Source organism: Podarcis muralis, chromosome 7 (assembly GCF_964188315.1).
Source record: "Podarcis muralis chromosome 7, rPodMur119.hap1.1, whole genome shotgun sequence".
NCBI lineage: Eukaryota > Metazoa > Chordata > Lepidosauria > Squamata > Lacertidae > Podarcis > Podarcis muralis.
This window is the reverse complement of record NC_135661.1, coordinates 74,648,204-74,665,835: the sequence shown is the minus strand read 5'-3', so window position 1 is coordinate 74,665,835 and position 17,632 is coordinate 74,648,204. Positions and strand designations below refer to the sequence as shown.

Genomic DNA, 17,632 nt, shown 5'->3' with positions numbered 1-17,632 from the left:
TGAGCTTTAACCAAAGATCTTCAGTCCGCTAGAAGGCAATCTGTGCCTTTTAATCAGAAATGCGAGCAACTTTGCAAAGAAGCATTGCTATTTAAGTTACTAGCATGAAGAGCAAAAGCTACTCCATCAAAGGAAAGGAAAGGTGTCTCCATCCTTCTTGATTAGCTTCCCTGAACTGTCAGGTTGAAATCCTTCCTATACTAAGCTGGGAGTATTGCTCATTTAATAGTTTTGGATTACTTTAAGCCAGGCATCCCCAACCTGCGGCCCTCCAGATGTTTTGGCCTACAACTCCCATGATCCCTAGCTAACAGGACCTGTGGTCAGGGATGATGGGAATTGTAGTCCAAAACATCTGGAGGGCTGAAGGTTGGGGATGCCTGCTTTAAGCAATATTTAAGCAGCACACTTGCAGGTGCCCTCTGGGCAGCCTCACTCACAATGCCTTGTTTGAGGAAAGAATCCTTCTTCAGAGCAAGGCATGGAACACCCATGTCACATTTGTCATCAGCAAGCAGTTGATTTGGTGGTGGGTGGGTGGATGGGAGAGAGGGAGGCACGATTGTCTCAAGCAGGAGACATGTCTTTCGCTGGTTCTCCAGAATGGAAACCCAGCGGTCTGTTGACAGCAAGAGGGTGACTGATCAAACCTTAGTTGTGTAATTGTCTTCCAGGAAAAGAAAAAGGGTTATTTCAGCTATTGCTTCTTAAAAAATCAATTTGAAAGAACAATTCTATGAAATGCCAAAGGCCGGGAGGTATATGGGTCCCTGCTTCCACGCAGGCATAACTTCATTTAGCTAAATGGTTAATCCATCAAAATACAATCATTGTAGCTCAAGACAAACATCCCTGGAGGGAACCAAGTTAAACCTGTGGTTAAGAATAGGCTCATTTGCTCAGTTGGGCAATTGTGATTCTAATTCTGCCGAATTTGGAAGGATAGCTGTAAGCAAGAAAGAAATGGCAAGTGATCAGGAGAGACAATTAATCAAATATCGTTGCTGTAGATCATCAGGGTGCTTCCTCTATGGCAACTGGCTGGAAGATGATTTGATCCAGTTCCACGTGACTTTTGTCCCCCTCTCTCTGGAACATGACCAAAGCAAAAAATCCATGGAAGAAGCAGGAGATGCCATCTGTAAAAAAAAAAATTAAGAAGCAGAAAATATTCATCAGTGGGAGGTCCCAGGAGACTAGTTTCTGGACCACCCATTTTTGCCTTATCCTCTGCAATGCATTTCTCAGTAGGTTCCCTTGGGATAGAACTGCCCTGCATATCTTTGCCTGCTGATGAAAGGTAAGCAGAGAGGGGGCCAGCCTAGCCTCCCATGAAAGGGAGTTCCAAGAAGGTCCTCTCTAGTGTCTTCACCAATCATGCCTGTGAAGCTTGCTGGGTAGGGAGAAAGGCCTCCCCTAGAAGATCTCCAAGCCTGAGAGGGCTCATACAGTGGTACCTCGGGTTACATACGCTTCAGGTTATATACGCTTCAGGTTACATACGCTTCAGGTTACACACTCTGCTAACCCAGAAATAGTGCTTCAGGTTAAGAACTTTGCTTCAGAATAAGAACAGAAATCGGGCTCCGGCGGTGCTGCGGCAGCAGGAAGCCCCATTAGCTAAAGTGGTGCTTCAGGTTAAGAACAGTTTCAGGTTAAGAACGGACCTCCGGAATGAATTAAGTACTTAACCCGAGGTACCACTGTATAGAAAAATAGTCCTTCAGATAGCCGGAACCCAAGCCTTCTAGGGCGTTATAGACCATAATCAACCCTTGGAATGATGCCCAGCGATGGACCGATAGCCAACAGAGCTGTTGTGACATAGGAATCTGCCTTGTATGGATTCTGACCCTTGGTTCATCGAGATCTGTATTGTTTACAGAAGACATCTGAAGGCAGCCCTGTTTAGGGAAGCTTTTAATGTTTGATGTATCACAGTATTTTAATATTCTTTTGGAAGCCGCCCAGAGTGGCTGGGGAAACCCAGCCAGATGGGCGGGGTATAAATAATAAATTATTATTATTATTATTATTATGTTTATATGTGCTGGCAATGACTCTCCGGGGCATCAGACAGGAAGCCTACGTGGAGAGGCTGGGGATTCACCTGGGGGCCTTCTGTACGCAAAGCAGATGCCCCACCACTGAGCAACAGCCTTCCCCAGGTAGGGAGCCAGCAATGGCAGCTGCTGTTCTTTCTAATCATCCACCCCTATTGTTGGCTGGTTCGAAGGGAGCAATCTGATGGCTATAGCCAGAGGGGCAGAAACAGTGCCACAGGGTCCCCAGGGTCAGCAGCAGGCCCCTTGCTGAGGCATGGGCCCTTTCACCCTCTTGCCTAATGCTAGAATCCATGGATACCCAATGAAGTTAAATGTTGGACGATCCAAGACACATAAATCAAAGAAGTTCTCCATGCAGCTTCTATAAAACTCACCCTCTTCAGGAGGCAGTGATAGGCCACCAACCTGGGTGGCAAATTCCTGGAGGAGATGGCTACCAATTGTTACTAGCCACAATGGCTGTGCTCTGCCTCCATGGTTGAAGGCAGTAATGTTTCTGAATACCAGTTGCTGGAAACTGCAGAAGGGGGAGAGGGCTCTTGTGCTGAGATTCTCCTGTATACCTGAAGGAGCGTCTCCACCCCCATCGTTCAGCCCAGACACTGAGATCCAGCGCCAAGGGCCTTCTGGAGGTTCCCTCACTGAGAGAAGTGAGGTTACAGGGAACCAGACAGAGGGCCTTCTCAGTAATGGCACCCGCCCTGTGGAATGCCCTCCCTTCAGATGTGAAGGAAATAAGCAACTATCCTATCTTTAAAAGACATCTGAAGGCAGCCCTGTTTAGGGAAGTTTTTAATATTTAATGCTGTATTGTTTTTAACACTCGATTGGGAGCCGCCCAGAGTGGCTGGGGAAACTCAGCCAGATGGGCGGGGTATAAATTTATTATTATTATTATTATTATTATTATTATTATTATTATTATTATTACTTCTGGTTGGCCACTGTGAGAACAGGATGCTGGGCTACATGGGCCATTGGCCTGATCCACAACGTTCTTCTTATTTTCTTGCAAACGTGAAGCCAGTTCTGCTCTGAAAATGGTGTGCTCTGTGGGGCAACTGATGTGTATGGGAGAAAATATAAATTTGTTTTCAAGCTCCCGATAACCAGCAGATACGTAAGAATTGATAAGGAGCAGCAGTGGCCTATTGTCTTATTTTAGGCATGGCTCATTTTTGGCCAGATATTTAGCATCCCCGCCCAGTTAGAATTTTTCAAGGGAGGAGGCTCCAGAGGACATGGAGATATGGTCTGTTTGGACTTCCAACACCACCCAAGATAACATTCTGTGCTGAGGATTCTGAGGACTTTGGATCCAGGATAAGATGTGGAGAACTATGGAGGGACTATAAAGGAAAGAGTTATGCACTAAAGGGCAAATTTCTGTATGGAGGGGTCTGTAGAAAAGAGGCTCTGCCCATTGTGGTATAGTAGGAAAAAATACCTGATATGCAGAACTAAATGGAACTAAGAGGATCCCACCCTGTCCCTAGCCACAGATATATCTTCATCTCATAGCTTTTAGAAATCATAGAGTGTGATCATAGAGCAGGGCCATGAAGTAGACAGAGGTAACTGCCTCAGGCAGCAGAATCTAATGAGTGGCCTAATCTAATGAGAATCTAATGATGCTTTCTTTGCCACCGGGGAAACAAGGAGAACCGGTGGTGGTGGCAGCTTCTGGGTTCTTGTGAGATATCATGAGAGCACTGTGAAATCTCATGAGATCTCACTGGAACCTGGAAGTCGTAGTACAACTCTGATAAGCGAAGCTTTGACGATGGCGACACTTTCCTGTTTCACCTCAGGTGGCAAAGCAAGATGAGTCACCAGGTTTTAGTGTCTTAAATCTGAACATTTTAAATAAAAATGTGAATAGTGAAAATAGCCTCCACAAATGCATTATATTAGGGGAAATGGCTTGCAGAAAATGTGTACATTGGTCAAATTTTCACATAAAATGTGTTTATTGGGAGAAAGCCTCGCTAAAATGCTAATGAATTGCCACAAATATTTTCTTTATTTGCAAATTGCTGCTAACTGGAGAACTGGGGGGGGGGGGGAATATGACCTTAAGAGGAATTGAAATTTCGCAATGATTAAATATATATTTTAAAAATTGCTGCAAACTGTAGAGAACTGAATTTTAATTGGGAGGAAAATGAGAAACTGAGAGAATCAAAATTCATAAATCCTTCCACCCCTACTTTCAAGGATGGTTTCTGAAGTTGGTTTGTATAGAACAAGTTATGGGATGAGCTTCTCGTGGACCAGCCCTGATTCTAAGCAAGCCGTTTTTATAAGAATCCCACAGGGGTTCTCAACCTTAAGAGAACAGCACAGACGGTCCAAGAATTAGAAGCTTATTTTGCTTCACAGCCTTGGCCTGAAAAGGAACTGTTGTGCTTTGTATCATGTGATTCTGCAGTCTCTCTTTGCTTCTCTGAGGGGGGAACCTCTGTCTTTTCTGAACTGCAAAGCTGAGCAGCCACAAAACAATGAAGCTGAAACAGGTTTATCTCCTGCTGGGAATTTCCTTCCTGCTCTGCACTTCAAGCCTTCCCACAGGTGAGTCTGAGGGATGATGGGAAAACCCTATGCCTGCTTTGATGTGGGATATCCCCAAATAGAGATGCTATAATCTTAGTATTGGGCATGGAAGGAGCCCAAGTCTTTTGAATTCAGTCGCTTGCTCTGAGAAGGAAGCAATGTCTAGCAGATTTATTGAAAAATGAGCAAAACTTGAGATTCCTCAAAAATACCGTATTTTTCGCTCTATAACACGCACCCGACCATAACACGCACGTAGTTTTTACAGGAGGAAAATCCATAGGCATGCCACCTGTAGGCATTCCTTCCATAACACACACAGACATTTCCCCTTACTTTTTAGGAGGAAAAAAGTGAGCGTTATGGTGCAAAAAATACGGTACATTTTTATTCTTCTGTTGACTACTGTAGCTTAGGAATTCAATACTAGCAAATGAATTTCAATCCAGATTTTCCATTTGTCAGATGAGTTCCACAGGCTTCCCCACTTGAAACCTTTTAGCAAGAATGTTCTTGTTTCATGGTTCTCCAGCTCTGCAGACATGTGTGTATATATGTTATATACTGTAATTTCCATTGCCTCATTTCTTTCTTTTTATATATATATTTTTTATTAAATTTTCTGTTTTACAATTTAAATGACACATTTTACATCCTTAAGATATCAGTGACTTCCCTTCTTCGCTTTCCATAGTTCATTTTACATATCATAAATCCCTACATATTTTACAAAAACTATGCCATTCAATATTCCATTATTGCATCCATCAAAACTTGTTTACACTGTTGAATTTATCTTAATGCTGCCAGCGTTTTCAGCTGTACACAGTTATTTCCCATATATTCAACAAACGTTTTCCAATCTTCTCTAAAACGTATGTTCTTCTTGTTCTCTTATTCTATATGTTAAATCTGCGAGTTGTGCATATTCTGTCAACTTAAGTTGCCATTCTTCTTTGGTTGGGACCTCGCTCATTTTCCAGTTTTGGTCTAACAAAACACGAGCCGCAGTAGTAGCAAACATAAATAACCTTTTTTGACATCTGGGAATTTCAGTCTGAATTATCCCCAAAAAAAATAACTCGGGGGGGGGGGTTGGTGCCGGGGAAGTACTTTAAAACATTTTTTTTCAATTCATTACAGATCGTTTCCCAATACTCTTTTACCCTTTCCATTGCCTCCTTTCAGCCTTTGGCGTCCATTACTCGGTGGTCCAGTATCCATCAGAGGTCACTGCCATCGTGGGAGACAATGTCACCCTGAAATGTGCCTTCTCCATCCAGACTGGGAAGCCCACTTCAGCCAAGGGGGGCATGTCCTGGTTGAAAGGCCCAAGGACGGCAGAATCTGTGGTGGTCCCAGGACCCCGCTTCAGCCTGTCTTATCCAGACACCTTCCTCAGCCCAGGAGAGGGACTGCTGGTCATCACCAATGTCTCCTTGGAGGATGCTGGGAGCTACACTTGCCAAGTGATGGTGTTGGGTGAAGAGGAAATGTGTGGCAATGGGGTCAAGCTCCATGTTTATGGTAAGATAGGCCAGTGACAGGTAGGTAGGTCTGTTGGGCATTGAGCCCTTCTCCTTCAGAAAATGCTCATAGAATCATAGAATTGTAAGGAATGAACCCCCCTGCAATGCAAGAATCTCTATGTCCCTCTGCATGTCTATACTTCAACCAAGGTTCTTGGGTCAGGGTGTCGAGATGGCAGGAATAGCCAATGCTGCAACCTCTGGGTGTTGTTGAGCTACAGCTTCCATAACCCCTGGCTGTTGCACATGTTGGCTGGGGACTTGGGGGAGCTGGACTACAACAACAACCCCTGTTTGAGGGTCTCACAGCAGACGATTGTGCTTGCCAAGCTAAATAACACTCATAAAGAATACATGACCTTCCAAGGGGGTATGTAAGCAGTCCCCCCCCTTCTTGTTGAAACATCATTCCCAATTTTCCATATTTCATGGGGGGAGGGGAGAGCATGAGAGAGAGAGAAAGAGAGAGAAGGTTTTTAGCATTTGCGGAACCTGAGATATGAGGTCAAATGTGCAGACACAACTCTTTTCACTTTTTTGTGAGAAACCAGCCCTCTCCACTCTGTTCACTGTTTTAATTTGCCTCTCTCCCCAGGGGGAAAAAAAATCCTCCAGATGCTCTTGAAACAATCCCTGTCTCAATGACTATTAAGTCACATATATGACTATTTATTTATCAATGAAATAAACAGCTCTCTGACTTTTAGAAGACATCTGAAGACAGCCCTGTTTAGGGAAGTTTTTAATGTTGGTGTTTTATTGTATTTTTAGTATTATGTTGGGAGCCACCCAGAGTAGCTAAGGAAACCCAGCCAGATGGGTGGGGTATAAATTATTATTATTATTATTATTATTATTATTATTATTATTAATAAAAAATATACTGTTATTTTTGTTTACAACAAAAATGCATAAAAACACACAGTAAAAACATATTGAAAAGTTAAAACCACACCTCAATTAACCCTTGTAGAAGGATGTATTCTTAGTTGCCTGCATAGGCCTGGCAGAATGGACAAGTTTTCAGCAGATGTTAAAAACTTGGCACAGAAGGCGCCTGCTGAATCCCTGTCCGCAAAGTATCACCCTGTACACAGGACTAGGTCTATTTCTTGTTATTATCAAGTGAGCCTCGCCAACATGGAGATCAACCAGCGATGCTCCTGCTGATGATCTCAGGGACCGAGCTGGGCTATAAAGGTTCAGGAGATCCCTGAGGTACCCTGGACCTAATTTGTGCAGAGCTCTGCAAATTAATAACATCAGCCTGGCTCAGTGGTAGATGGGCAGCCAGTGAAGCTGTTTTAACAGTGGTGTGCTGTCTTCCTGACCAGGTACCTCCTTCATCAATCAGGTGACCACATTATAAACAAGGGTTGTGATCAAACAATCCTTGTCCTCTTAAAGTTCTCTCTTCCAGCCTTGATGCCACGGAATGCCCATTCCAAAAATCCTCTTTTTGCAGCTCATTGTTCCTGGGCGCGGAGAGGAAAGGTCATCCACTCTCCAGGCTGCTTCTGAATACTTGTTGCTAGAAACTGCGGGAGGTAAGAGTGTTCTTGCGCCGCTGGCAACTGCTTTCCTTCTCTCTTTGCCTCCCGCAGCTCGCCCCACCCAGCCGGTCGTTTTCCTGCAACTCCAGACTGAGCCTGAATCCAAATGGACCCTCGTTTGCAGAACGGGAGGCTTCTACCCTGCTCCGGTGCGGCTCACGTGGTATCATTCTGGACTCCAGCTGAATTCCTCCCAGCAGGATTGTACAGATCCCACCGGCTTCTCCCAGGCTTCTAGCTTCTTACGTTTGCCTGATCCTGACCAGAGGGCGAGCTACACTTGCAGCGTGGAGCACCCATCGGTGTCCGAGCCGATAAGCGTTCAGTACTCTTATGGTGAGTGGGTAAGGAGCAGCCAGAATTGCTCAGAGCACTTCTGTCCCCTTGTGGTCGTTTGAGGATGTACGGACGGTTCGGAGCTCACTTGCCTTGGAGAACAGGATACAGTGGTACCTCAGGTTGCATTCGCTTCAGGTTACAGACGCTTCAGGTTACAGACTCTGCTAACCCAGAAATAGTACCTCGGGTTAAGAACTTTGCTTCAGGATGAGAACAGAAATCACGCAGCAGCGGTGCAACGGCAGTGGGAGGCCCCATTAGCTAAAGTGGTGCTTCAGGTTAAGAACAGTTTCAGGTTAAGAACGGACCTCCGGAACAAATTAAGTATGTAACCAGAGGTACCACTGTATTAGGGTGCAACGGCAGTGGGAGGCCCCATTAGCTAAAGTGGTGCTTCAGGTTAAGAACAGTTTCAGGTTAAGAACGGACCTCCGGAACAAATTAAGTATGTAACCAGAGGTACCACTGTATTAGGGACTGTGGTTCTTCTCAAGCAGTTACACCAGTGCCAGATTTATGTATAAGCTAAACAAGCTATAGCTTAGGGTCCCACTCTCTTGGGGCCCCCCCAAAAAAATAAAGGAAAAAAACCTGGGTGTACATTTTCAAAATATAAGATAAAAAACAAATAAAATAAAACCTACATACAGCAACAGTGTTTTGTGTTGTGTAGGCTCCTATGATGTAAGTAATGGGCCCCGCCTGCTAGCCTGCTTCCTATAATATCACTGGTTTGCTCATTTCTATATATAGGGTGCCTACATTCTGCATGGACTGTTATGTGCAAATGTCTTTAGATACCTATTAGGTCCATAAATTACCATATAGCATATATTCAACACTAAAAACAGCAACAATTTGTTGTGGACAAAGGACAGCTGGGCATATAAAGGGCCCCATTATCTTCTTGCGGTTCATGGGACTCTCAAGAGTCTCATCCAGCACTATAATTCAAAAGCATCAATTCTTCGGCGATCAGCCTTCTTTATGGTCCAGCTCTCACTTCCATACATCACTACTGGGAAAACCATAGCTTCAACTATACCGACCTTTGTTGCTTTCCATTATTCAGAGGCAAATCCTACATCCAGAACACACAAATAGTTTCTACTCTAACCAATCATACTCTCCTCCTTCCAGAACCACAGAGCCGGTTCTCTTCCCCTCCCTTGGTGATTGAAGTTCTGAACCTGCTGAAGATTGGGGTAATCTTTGGCATCACCATCACCCTTCTTGCACCAGGTACGTGACAACCCCCTCTCCTTTCTTGCAACAGATCTCCCAGCATGCACTCAGCTTAGGTCTGTCTGGTGATCTGGTTTTCCTTTGACAGCATGACTGCTCTCCTCATTGGGTTTTCTTCTTTATTTCCCTGAGTACTGCATTGACACAATTTTCTCCAGCTGTGATTCCTTCTACCTTCCTGAGTAGTTCAGGTGGGCAATCCATCAGGGATCACACACAATAAACAGAATGAGGCAGGTGCAACACCTCTAGGGGGCTGGGGTGTCTTCGGTGCCCTTAATATTTGTTGGAATGGGGCCAGGCCCTCTCAGTGTTGAGGGGACCTAGCATGCAACACACACATGTGCTGTTACATGTGACACACATTGAGCATCGCAGCTTCAGCACCCAGCTCCTCCTCCAGAGGGTACGACATCATGACATGTGTTACGTGTATGATGTCACATACAAGCAACACACATAACGTCATGCACGTTCAACACACAACGGGCCTCCTCAGTCTTGGGGACAACCTGGCACCTCTGGAATGAGGTCACAAATACATAGCTAGACTAGAGGACGTCACTAGGGCAAGTGAAGGCAACTGAGAAGTGAGGGGGTCATAATTAACTAGCAAAGCTTCTACAGCACATGCATGGAGGGAAATTGGCAAGGAGGGGAGATGGCTTTCAGCAATGCCCACATACCATATTTTTCGCTCTATAGGACACACTTTTTCCCTTCTAAAAAGTAAGGGGAAATGTGTGTGCATCTTATGGAGTGAATGCAGGCTGCGCGGCTAAGCCCAAAGCCAGAACAGGGAGACGGAGCACTGTGCAGCGCTCCGTCTCGCTGTTCTAGCTTGGGGTTAGCTACGCAAAGCCTCTGCAGGGCAGCGGGGTGAAGGCACAGGCTGTCCCCGAAGCCAGAACAGCAAGAGGCTATCCCAGAAGCCAGATCCCTCTTGCTGTTCTGGCTTCTGGGGTTCAGAATTTTCTTCTTCTTGTTTCCTCCCCCCCCCCCCCAAACTAGGTGCGTCTTATCATCCAGTGCGTCCTGTAGCTCGAAAAATACGGTAGTTTGCAGAAAGCATTTTTTTCTTGGTGCTTTTGGCTCAGTTCTAAAGCACATATGGGTACTTGCTCCCCTGACCATATATTGTCTTTGTTTCTCTTCCACAGGGTGCATAAATTGTTGCAAAAAGCATTCGAGAAGATCTGTGGTAGGTCAGGCTACAGAATTGCAACATCAGGTCCTAGGATCTGACATCAAGGGGTACTTCTAAGGGCAGAGGCAGATATAGGTTTTTATAGAAGAATCAGGCCAGTTTGGAAGGACCTCCTCGGCATTCCAGATAACCATACCTATTCATTTCCAGGGCTGAAGTCAGGTGTGGATGAGAGATTTATCACTCTGCATATCTGTAGCAAAATCCAGCTGTGGACAGCACCTATTGGCTAGTGCCGGTCATGTTGCCAAGGCACTTCTCCGTGTACCTGCTGGAGAAGATTTGCAGCTGTGTTTACAATGTTTTCATTTAAACATATAGGAACTGGTGAATATATAGGTGGCGATTTTTTTTTTTTAAAAAAGCAGACTGTCCAATTGCAGCATGGGTGGAAGGCAAGGGTGGAAGAATTCAACTCACCAGAATGTAAATTGTGAAACTGCAAATTACCTATGTATCTTCACATGCAGATGAATAAATCTCTGTGGTTTCTCTTTCAAATATGACTTCTGGTTTCATCCAGTTTTATGCTTCCTTCACCCAATTTTGTTCTCATGAGGACTTTAAGGAAACAAATTCCCAAGCTGATGTGGAAAGGTGTCTAAAGGAGTCTTTCCCTACCTAAGAGACAGTAGAAATTAATGAAGGATATTCAAAACAATATAGAGCAGAATAATATGGATCCAGCTACTTCAAAACACATAAACTTTATTAGGAAGAGTGCTATATATATATATATACATATATATATATAATATATATATATGCTTTCGTAGATTTTCACGGGTACAGGAATGCAGGTTTTGGTGTCCTCGGGTGTCTTCCCGTGTAAAAGTTGGGGTGTCTAGGCGACGTTTCGACGAGGTCTCACTCGTCATCTTCAGGCTGGTGCTTTCGGCTTCTTGTTACTGGAACAGAGCAGGATCTCAGTGTTTGAGTTCCTATAAATACTGTTGAGGGGGTGTGGTATATAGCCTCCAATGTTCTGGGCAGAGAGGAAGTTCCCAGGCTAGTGTGCCTTTTCTTCTTTTGTTCCTTAATTGCTTGAGGGATATCTTGAGTGATTTCTTGAGTGATATCCTGAGTACCACTTAGGTGGGTCATTAGGTGTGGATTAGTTGCTAAAGCCTTTGTGTCTTGACCTCTTGAACTTTGTGAAGAGTTTTTCTGAGAAGATGGCTGTACTGCATTTAGTTGTGCTCTGGCTTGGCTTCGTGTATAGGGGCGAGCTGTGGTTTTGTGGCCTGTGCCAGCCAGATCTGTGTAGGGATTGCAGGGGGGTGCAGCATCCGGAGGTGCCACCATGGTTTGGCTACTGGATGGTGTCTGTAATTTATCTGTGGAGAGGGTCTGGGTTTGGGTCTGGTGTGGTTGATTGGTGATGGCGTTCTGTGTGCCTCTGGATCTGGTGTCAGTTTTTGTGGGGAGGGCTAATTTCCAGATGTCTGGCAAGCGGGATGTGTCGTCACGCTTGTTCATGTTGTGAGGGTGTTTCTCTATCTCGATGGCTTCCATGATTATTCTCTTGTGGTGATGTTCCATGTTAGAGAGCAATTTGGAATCTGCAAAATTAATTTCGTGTCCTGTTTCTTTCATGTGTTGGAAAAGAGAGGAAGTTTTTTCTTCTTTTTTGACGGCATTCTTGTGTTCTGCGATACGTGCATTTATTCGTCTGTTTGTTTGTCCAATGTACGTGGCTGGGCAGACTTTGCAGGGTATTTCATAGACCCCTTGGTTTTCCAACTGGATTTTATCCTTGGGGTTTCTGAGGATATTGGCTATTTTTTGGTTGGCGCAAAAGGCTGTTTTGATATTGTGTTTATGGAGGATTTTGCTAATTTTATCTGTAGTGCCCTTGATATAAGGAAGGAGGGCCATGCCATTGTTTTCTTCTGTGTCTTGGTTTTTGGGGGGTGTTTCTTTTTGGATTAGCTTCGTAACCCTGTTTTGCTGGTATCCATTGGCAATTAACACATTTGAGAGATTCTGTAACTCAGTTGTCAAGTGGTCTTTGTCAGCCAGGCGTTTGGTTCTGGAGATGAGAGTCTTGGCTACGGAGTTTATTTGTGCAGGGTGGTGGTGAGATTGTGCATGTAAGTAGCGGTTGGTGTGTGTTTTTTTCCGGTAGATAGTGTGTCCTAGGGAGCCATCAGGTTTTTTGTAGATTAGGACGTCAAGGAAGGGAAGTTGGTTGTTGGCTTCTATTTCCATAGTGAATTGTATTTTGGGGTGTAGGCTGTTGAGATGTGTGAGGAAGCTGTCCAGTTTTTCCTTCCCGTGTGGCCAAATTACAAAGGTGTCGTCAACATATCTGAGCCAAAGTTTGGGTTTGTGTTCTGACTTGTCTAAAGCATTGGTTTCAAAGTGTTCCATGTACAGGTTTGCGATGACCGGTGAGAGGGGAGATCCCATAGGTGCTCCTTCTATCTGTTTGTATCTTTGTCCATTGTGGATGAAGTACGTGTTGGTTAGGCAGTGGTTGGTCAGGTCCAAGATGTATTCGGGGGGATTGTATTTGTTTTGAATGGCTGTCAAGGCTTCATTAATGGGCACTTGTGTGAAGAGAGATACAACATCGAAGCTCACAAGTAGGTCATTGGGATGTAGGTTTTGCTTCTTTATTGTTTCTATGAACTGGAAGGAGTTTGGAACGTGTGAAGAGATGGATTCTGCATAGGGCTGAAGTTGCTTGGCGAGAAATTTAGCGAGATTTTGTAGAGGTGAGCCTATGGAGCTGACTATAGGTCTGAGTGGTGTTCCTTCTTTGTGTATCTTGGGGAGGCCGTAGAGTTTGGGGGATGCTGCACCCCCCTGCAATCCCTACACAGATCTGGCTGGCACAGGCCACAAAACCACAGCTCGCCCCTATACACGAAGCCAAGCCAGAGCACAACTAAATGCAGTACAGCCATCTTCTCAGAAAAACTCTTCACAAAGTTCAAGAGGTCAAGACACAAAGGCTTTAGCAACTAATCCACACCTAATGACCCACCTAAGTGGTACTCAGGATATCACTCAAGAAATCACTCAAGATATCCCTCAAGCAATTAAGGAACAAAAGAAGAAAAGGCACACTAGCCTGGGAACTTCCTCTCTGCCCAGAACATTGGAGGCTATATACCACACCCCCTCAACAGTATTTATAGGAACTCAAACACTGAGATCCTGCTCTGTTCCAGTAACAAGAAGCCGAAAGCACCAGCCTGAAGATGACGAGTGAGACCTCGTCGAAACGTCGCCTAGACACCCCAACTTTTACACGGGAAGACACCCGAGGACACCAAAACCAATATATATATATATATATATATATATATATATATATATATATATATATATATATAGGTTTTCAAATACAAAACAAAATTATACACTCCATACATCTTAGTTACATCTTATTTCTCTTTTTTGACTTCCCTCAATTTGTCTGCAAATCCTTCATATTTTTACTTTTTCCACATTTCTACCTTATTATTTATATTATTATTGTAAATTCAATCCTTTTTTAAAAAATAATTGTTTTGACATTGTCCCATCACAGAGCTTCATTAAAACTTACAAACATTATCTGATTATCACTTAGTTTTTGCATATATTCAATAATTTTTTCCCAATCTTCTGTAAATCTCTGCTCTCGTCGATTTCGGATCCTTCCTGTCATTCTATCAAGTTCTGCATAGTCCATCATTTTCATTCTCCATTCTTCTATTGTAGGTAGCTCCTCCTGTTTCCATTTCTGGGCCATCAGTATTCTTGCTGCTGTCACTGCATATAAAAATAACTTCTTTTCTTTCTTGTTTATCTCATTACCTGTAATGCCTAGTAAAAATGCTTCTGGTTTCTTAACAAATGTATATTTCAACATTTTCTTCAATTCATTATATACCGTTTCCCAAAAGCTTTTCACCTTCTTACATTCCCACCACATATGATAAAATGTACCTTCTTTTTCTTTACATTTCCAACATTTATTACTTGTCTTATACATCTTTGCTAATTTCACCGGTATTACATACCATCGATACATCATTTTCATCACATTTTCTTTTATAGTTGTACATGCAGTAAATCTTAGACCTTCTTCCCATAATTTTTCCCAATCCCCCATTTGTATATTGTGTCCTACGTCTTTGGCCCAGTCAATTAGGAAGAGTGCTATTGATGTGGTTGTTTGTCTTTCCTGTGAACTAGATCCGTGTGAACAATCCGTTTTGGACACTTGGTTTGGAGGGGGTGGGAAAGGACGTTCAGAGACGCAGTGCTGAATCGCTCAACCTGACATTGAATCCAAAAGACGTACACAAGCATTTTCCGGAGAAGTCGCTGTTTAGCTCTGGTTTCATTAATGAGCTAGCTGCTAGAGAAACAAATAGTATGCTTAACAAGAAAACTTCAGGAATTGTGATCGCTTTAGAGCTGGTGCAGAGAAGCTGTGACCCAAGTTTAATTGCGCATGGTGCTCGTGCTCTGCGTCTTCCAGCACTCCTTCTCTGGGAACCACTTTCTCTTCTACTGTCATACACAAGTCCCCACCACCACCACCCATATAGTTCTCAAGAGTGATGGGACACCATCCATTGCTCCCAGGGGGACTAGTTAAATTGCCATCAAATTGTGCAGTAGCAAGCAGTCCTGTCCATTAGTCGCTCAGGGCTGTGAGTGACTAATGGACCATTTTTTGAAAAAAAAATCTGAAAGAACAGAAATCTCTTTTAGGGGAAGAAAGGAGCAGAGGAAAAGATGCAGTCCTGAAACTACTTTGTACACTCTAAAAATAATAATAGCATAAGCCCCATTTGCACTATTAAAGGTAAAGGTAAAGGTACCCCTGACCGTTAGGTCCAGTCGCGGATGACTCTGGGGTTGCGTGCTCATTTCACTCTATAGGCCAAGGGAGCCAGCGTTTGTTTGCAGACAGCTGGTCATGTGGCCAGAATGACTAAGCCACTTCTGGGAAACCAGAGCAGTGCACGGAAACGCCGTTTACCTTCTCGCCGGTGTGGTACCATTTTAACTACTTGCACTTTGACATGCCTTCGAACTGCTAGATTGGCAGGAGCTGGGACTGAACAATGGGAGCTCACCCTGTCGTGGGGATTTGAACCACTGGCCTTCTGATCGGCAAGCCCTAGGCTCTGTGGTTTAGGCCACAGCGCCACCCATGTCCCATTTGCAGTATTACACCTCTTTAAACAGTCATGGCTTCTCCCCAAAAATCCTGTGAACTATAGTTTAAGACTGAGAGTTCTTGAGAGACATCTGTTCCCCTCACTTAGCTACAATTCCCCGGGTTCTCTGGGAAGAGAGATTGATAAACCACTCTGGAAAACTGTAGCTCTGTGAGGGGAAGAGAGGTCTCATTACAACTCTCAGCAGCTTTAAGTTCCTAGGATTCTTTGGGGAGGGGGAGCTATGACTGTTTAAAGTGATATCATAATGCTGCAAATGTATTGTGTGGATCTGGTGTTGCACATGGCTTTTAAAGGCTGGTAGAAATGAGATGAACTTAGTCCTGTCGCCATGTAGAACAGGAGCAGAATAGACCTGAATGTATCTGTCCATCCCTCATGCCATCATCTGCCAGCAATGCCCTTTGCCGTTCTTCGCTGGACAAGCAGAATAAATGGGCACATGTCAGATTTGGCAATGCTCAGAAAGCTTTTCAGCCTCACTGGGCAGTCTGCTGCAGACTTTAACAGTGGATCTTCCAAAGAAAACTGCACTGTGTGAAACTGCTAAGTTCCAAATGATCAGGAAATTAAATTAATCACATGTGGCTTGATTTGAGATTGCGAGTTTATCTCTTATGTTAGATAATCAGCTGGCCAGGGCCAGGATGTTTGCATTATCATCCACACTGCCTAGTATTTGACAACGTGGGCTTGACTCCACAAACGTTTGTGCCATAATAAATAAGTCAGTGAATAAATAATGTGCCACAAGTCTCTCCGGGCGGAATCCAAACATTAGTCATCTGCAGAATAATTTATGGACATGACTAGGTTAAGGCATTTCAATGGGTTTACTCTTAGTGAAACAGAGTTGGATGCAACCTTTTGCTGTTGGGATTCCCTTGTTAAGGTTCACTGCAACATTTTTCCTTTTACATAATTATCCCAGTCCTTCATGTATTTCATTATCCTCTGGCTTCACTCTTCGCTATTCCCACCCCAAAACATGATTATGTCTTCTAATTTAGGATTATTATTCATGCATCTGATGATATTGAACCTTGTGCCATAATACAGCTGTCACAGTTCAAGCCTAACCATGCCTACTCAGAAGTAAGTCCTGTTGAATACAATGGTGCTTCCTCCCAGGTGACTGGGGTTAGGGCTGCTACCTTCATGATTAGGATGCCTTATTTAAAGTCTCCCTTATTTTGCTGCGGACCAAAATTGGCCACCCCTTTGAAAAGTAATGTTGTGTTTTCATTCTTTCCCCAGTATTGCTGCTTGACTCCAAGTAATGCTGCTTGACTCCAACTTCCATTGGCTAGCTCTGAGAGGGGAAGAGGGTTGATGGGAGTTGTAGTCCAACTACATCCAGAGAGCCACAGGTCCTCAATTGCTGTTTAAAACATCCCTCTTGTCATTTCCTTCCAGGATGATTTGCCCATCCCTCATCTTATTAATAGGAGGAGGAAAGGACATTCCTGGAAGTTTTCACATTCCCATATTTTTCCCACCCTCGCTGCTTTCCCTCCTTTCATTGGGGTTCTTCTTCAATCAGCAATTGCTGCCCTGACCACCAGAGCTAAAAATATTCTTATCCAGCCCAGGGTCCTGCTTAACATCTCTCCTCCTGACAGCTGTTGGGAATGTGGCAGAGCATGCAAACTAGCCAGCCTAAGTGGGTTTCCTCTTTCATGTTTATTCTTAAGGGTTGGTGCCATGGCTGTCCAGATGTTACAACATCTGGTGGACCACAGGTTCACCAGCCCTGGTTTATGCAAGACTCTTCTGTAGATTACGCAAGCAATCTTGCAATAAAGGTCCTGATCAGAGTCACTGTTACAATGGATGAAATTATGCTCCAAGCTTAGGACAGATGTGAGGTTCCTCAAGGTTTTTTTGAGTTCCCTGGCTTGGAAACATGAATCTTGATAGCTTATGGTGGTTGCCTAATCCCAGAGTCAGA

At 44.0% G+C, this 17,632-nt stretch overlaps 1 protein-coding gene across 1 annotated transcript; it reads left to right on the top strand.

Moving 5' to 3' along the window:
* Positions 1–4,397: 4,397 nt before the first annotated feature.
* On the top strand, positions 4,398–9,481 carry LOC114603508 (immunoglobulin kappa light chain-like). Its single transcript, XM_077932132.1, has 4 exons — positions 4,398–4,637; positions 5,808–6,146; positions 7,753–8,037; positions 9,181–9,481. The coding sequence occupies exons 1-4, from the start codon at positions 4,568–4,570 to the stop codon at positions 9,288–9,290; spliced, it is 804 nt and encodes a 267-aa protein (XP_077788258.1). The 5' UTR covers positions 4,398–4,567; the 3' UTR covers positions 9,291–9,481.
* The last annotated feature ends 8,151 nt before the right edge of the window (positions 9,482–17,632 follow it).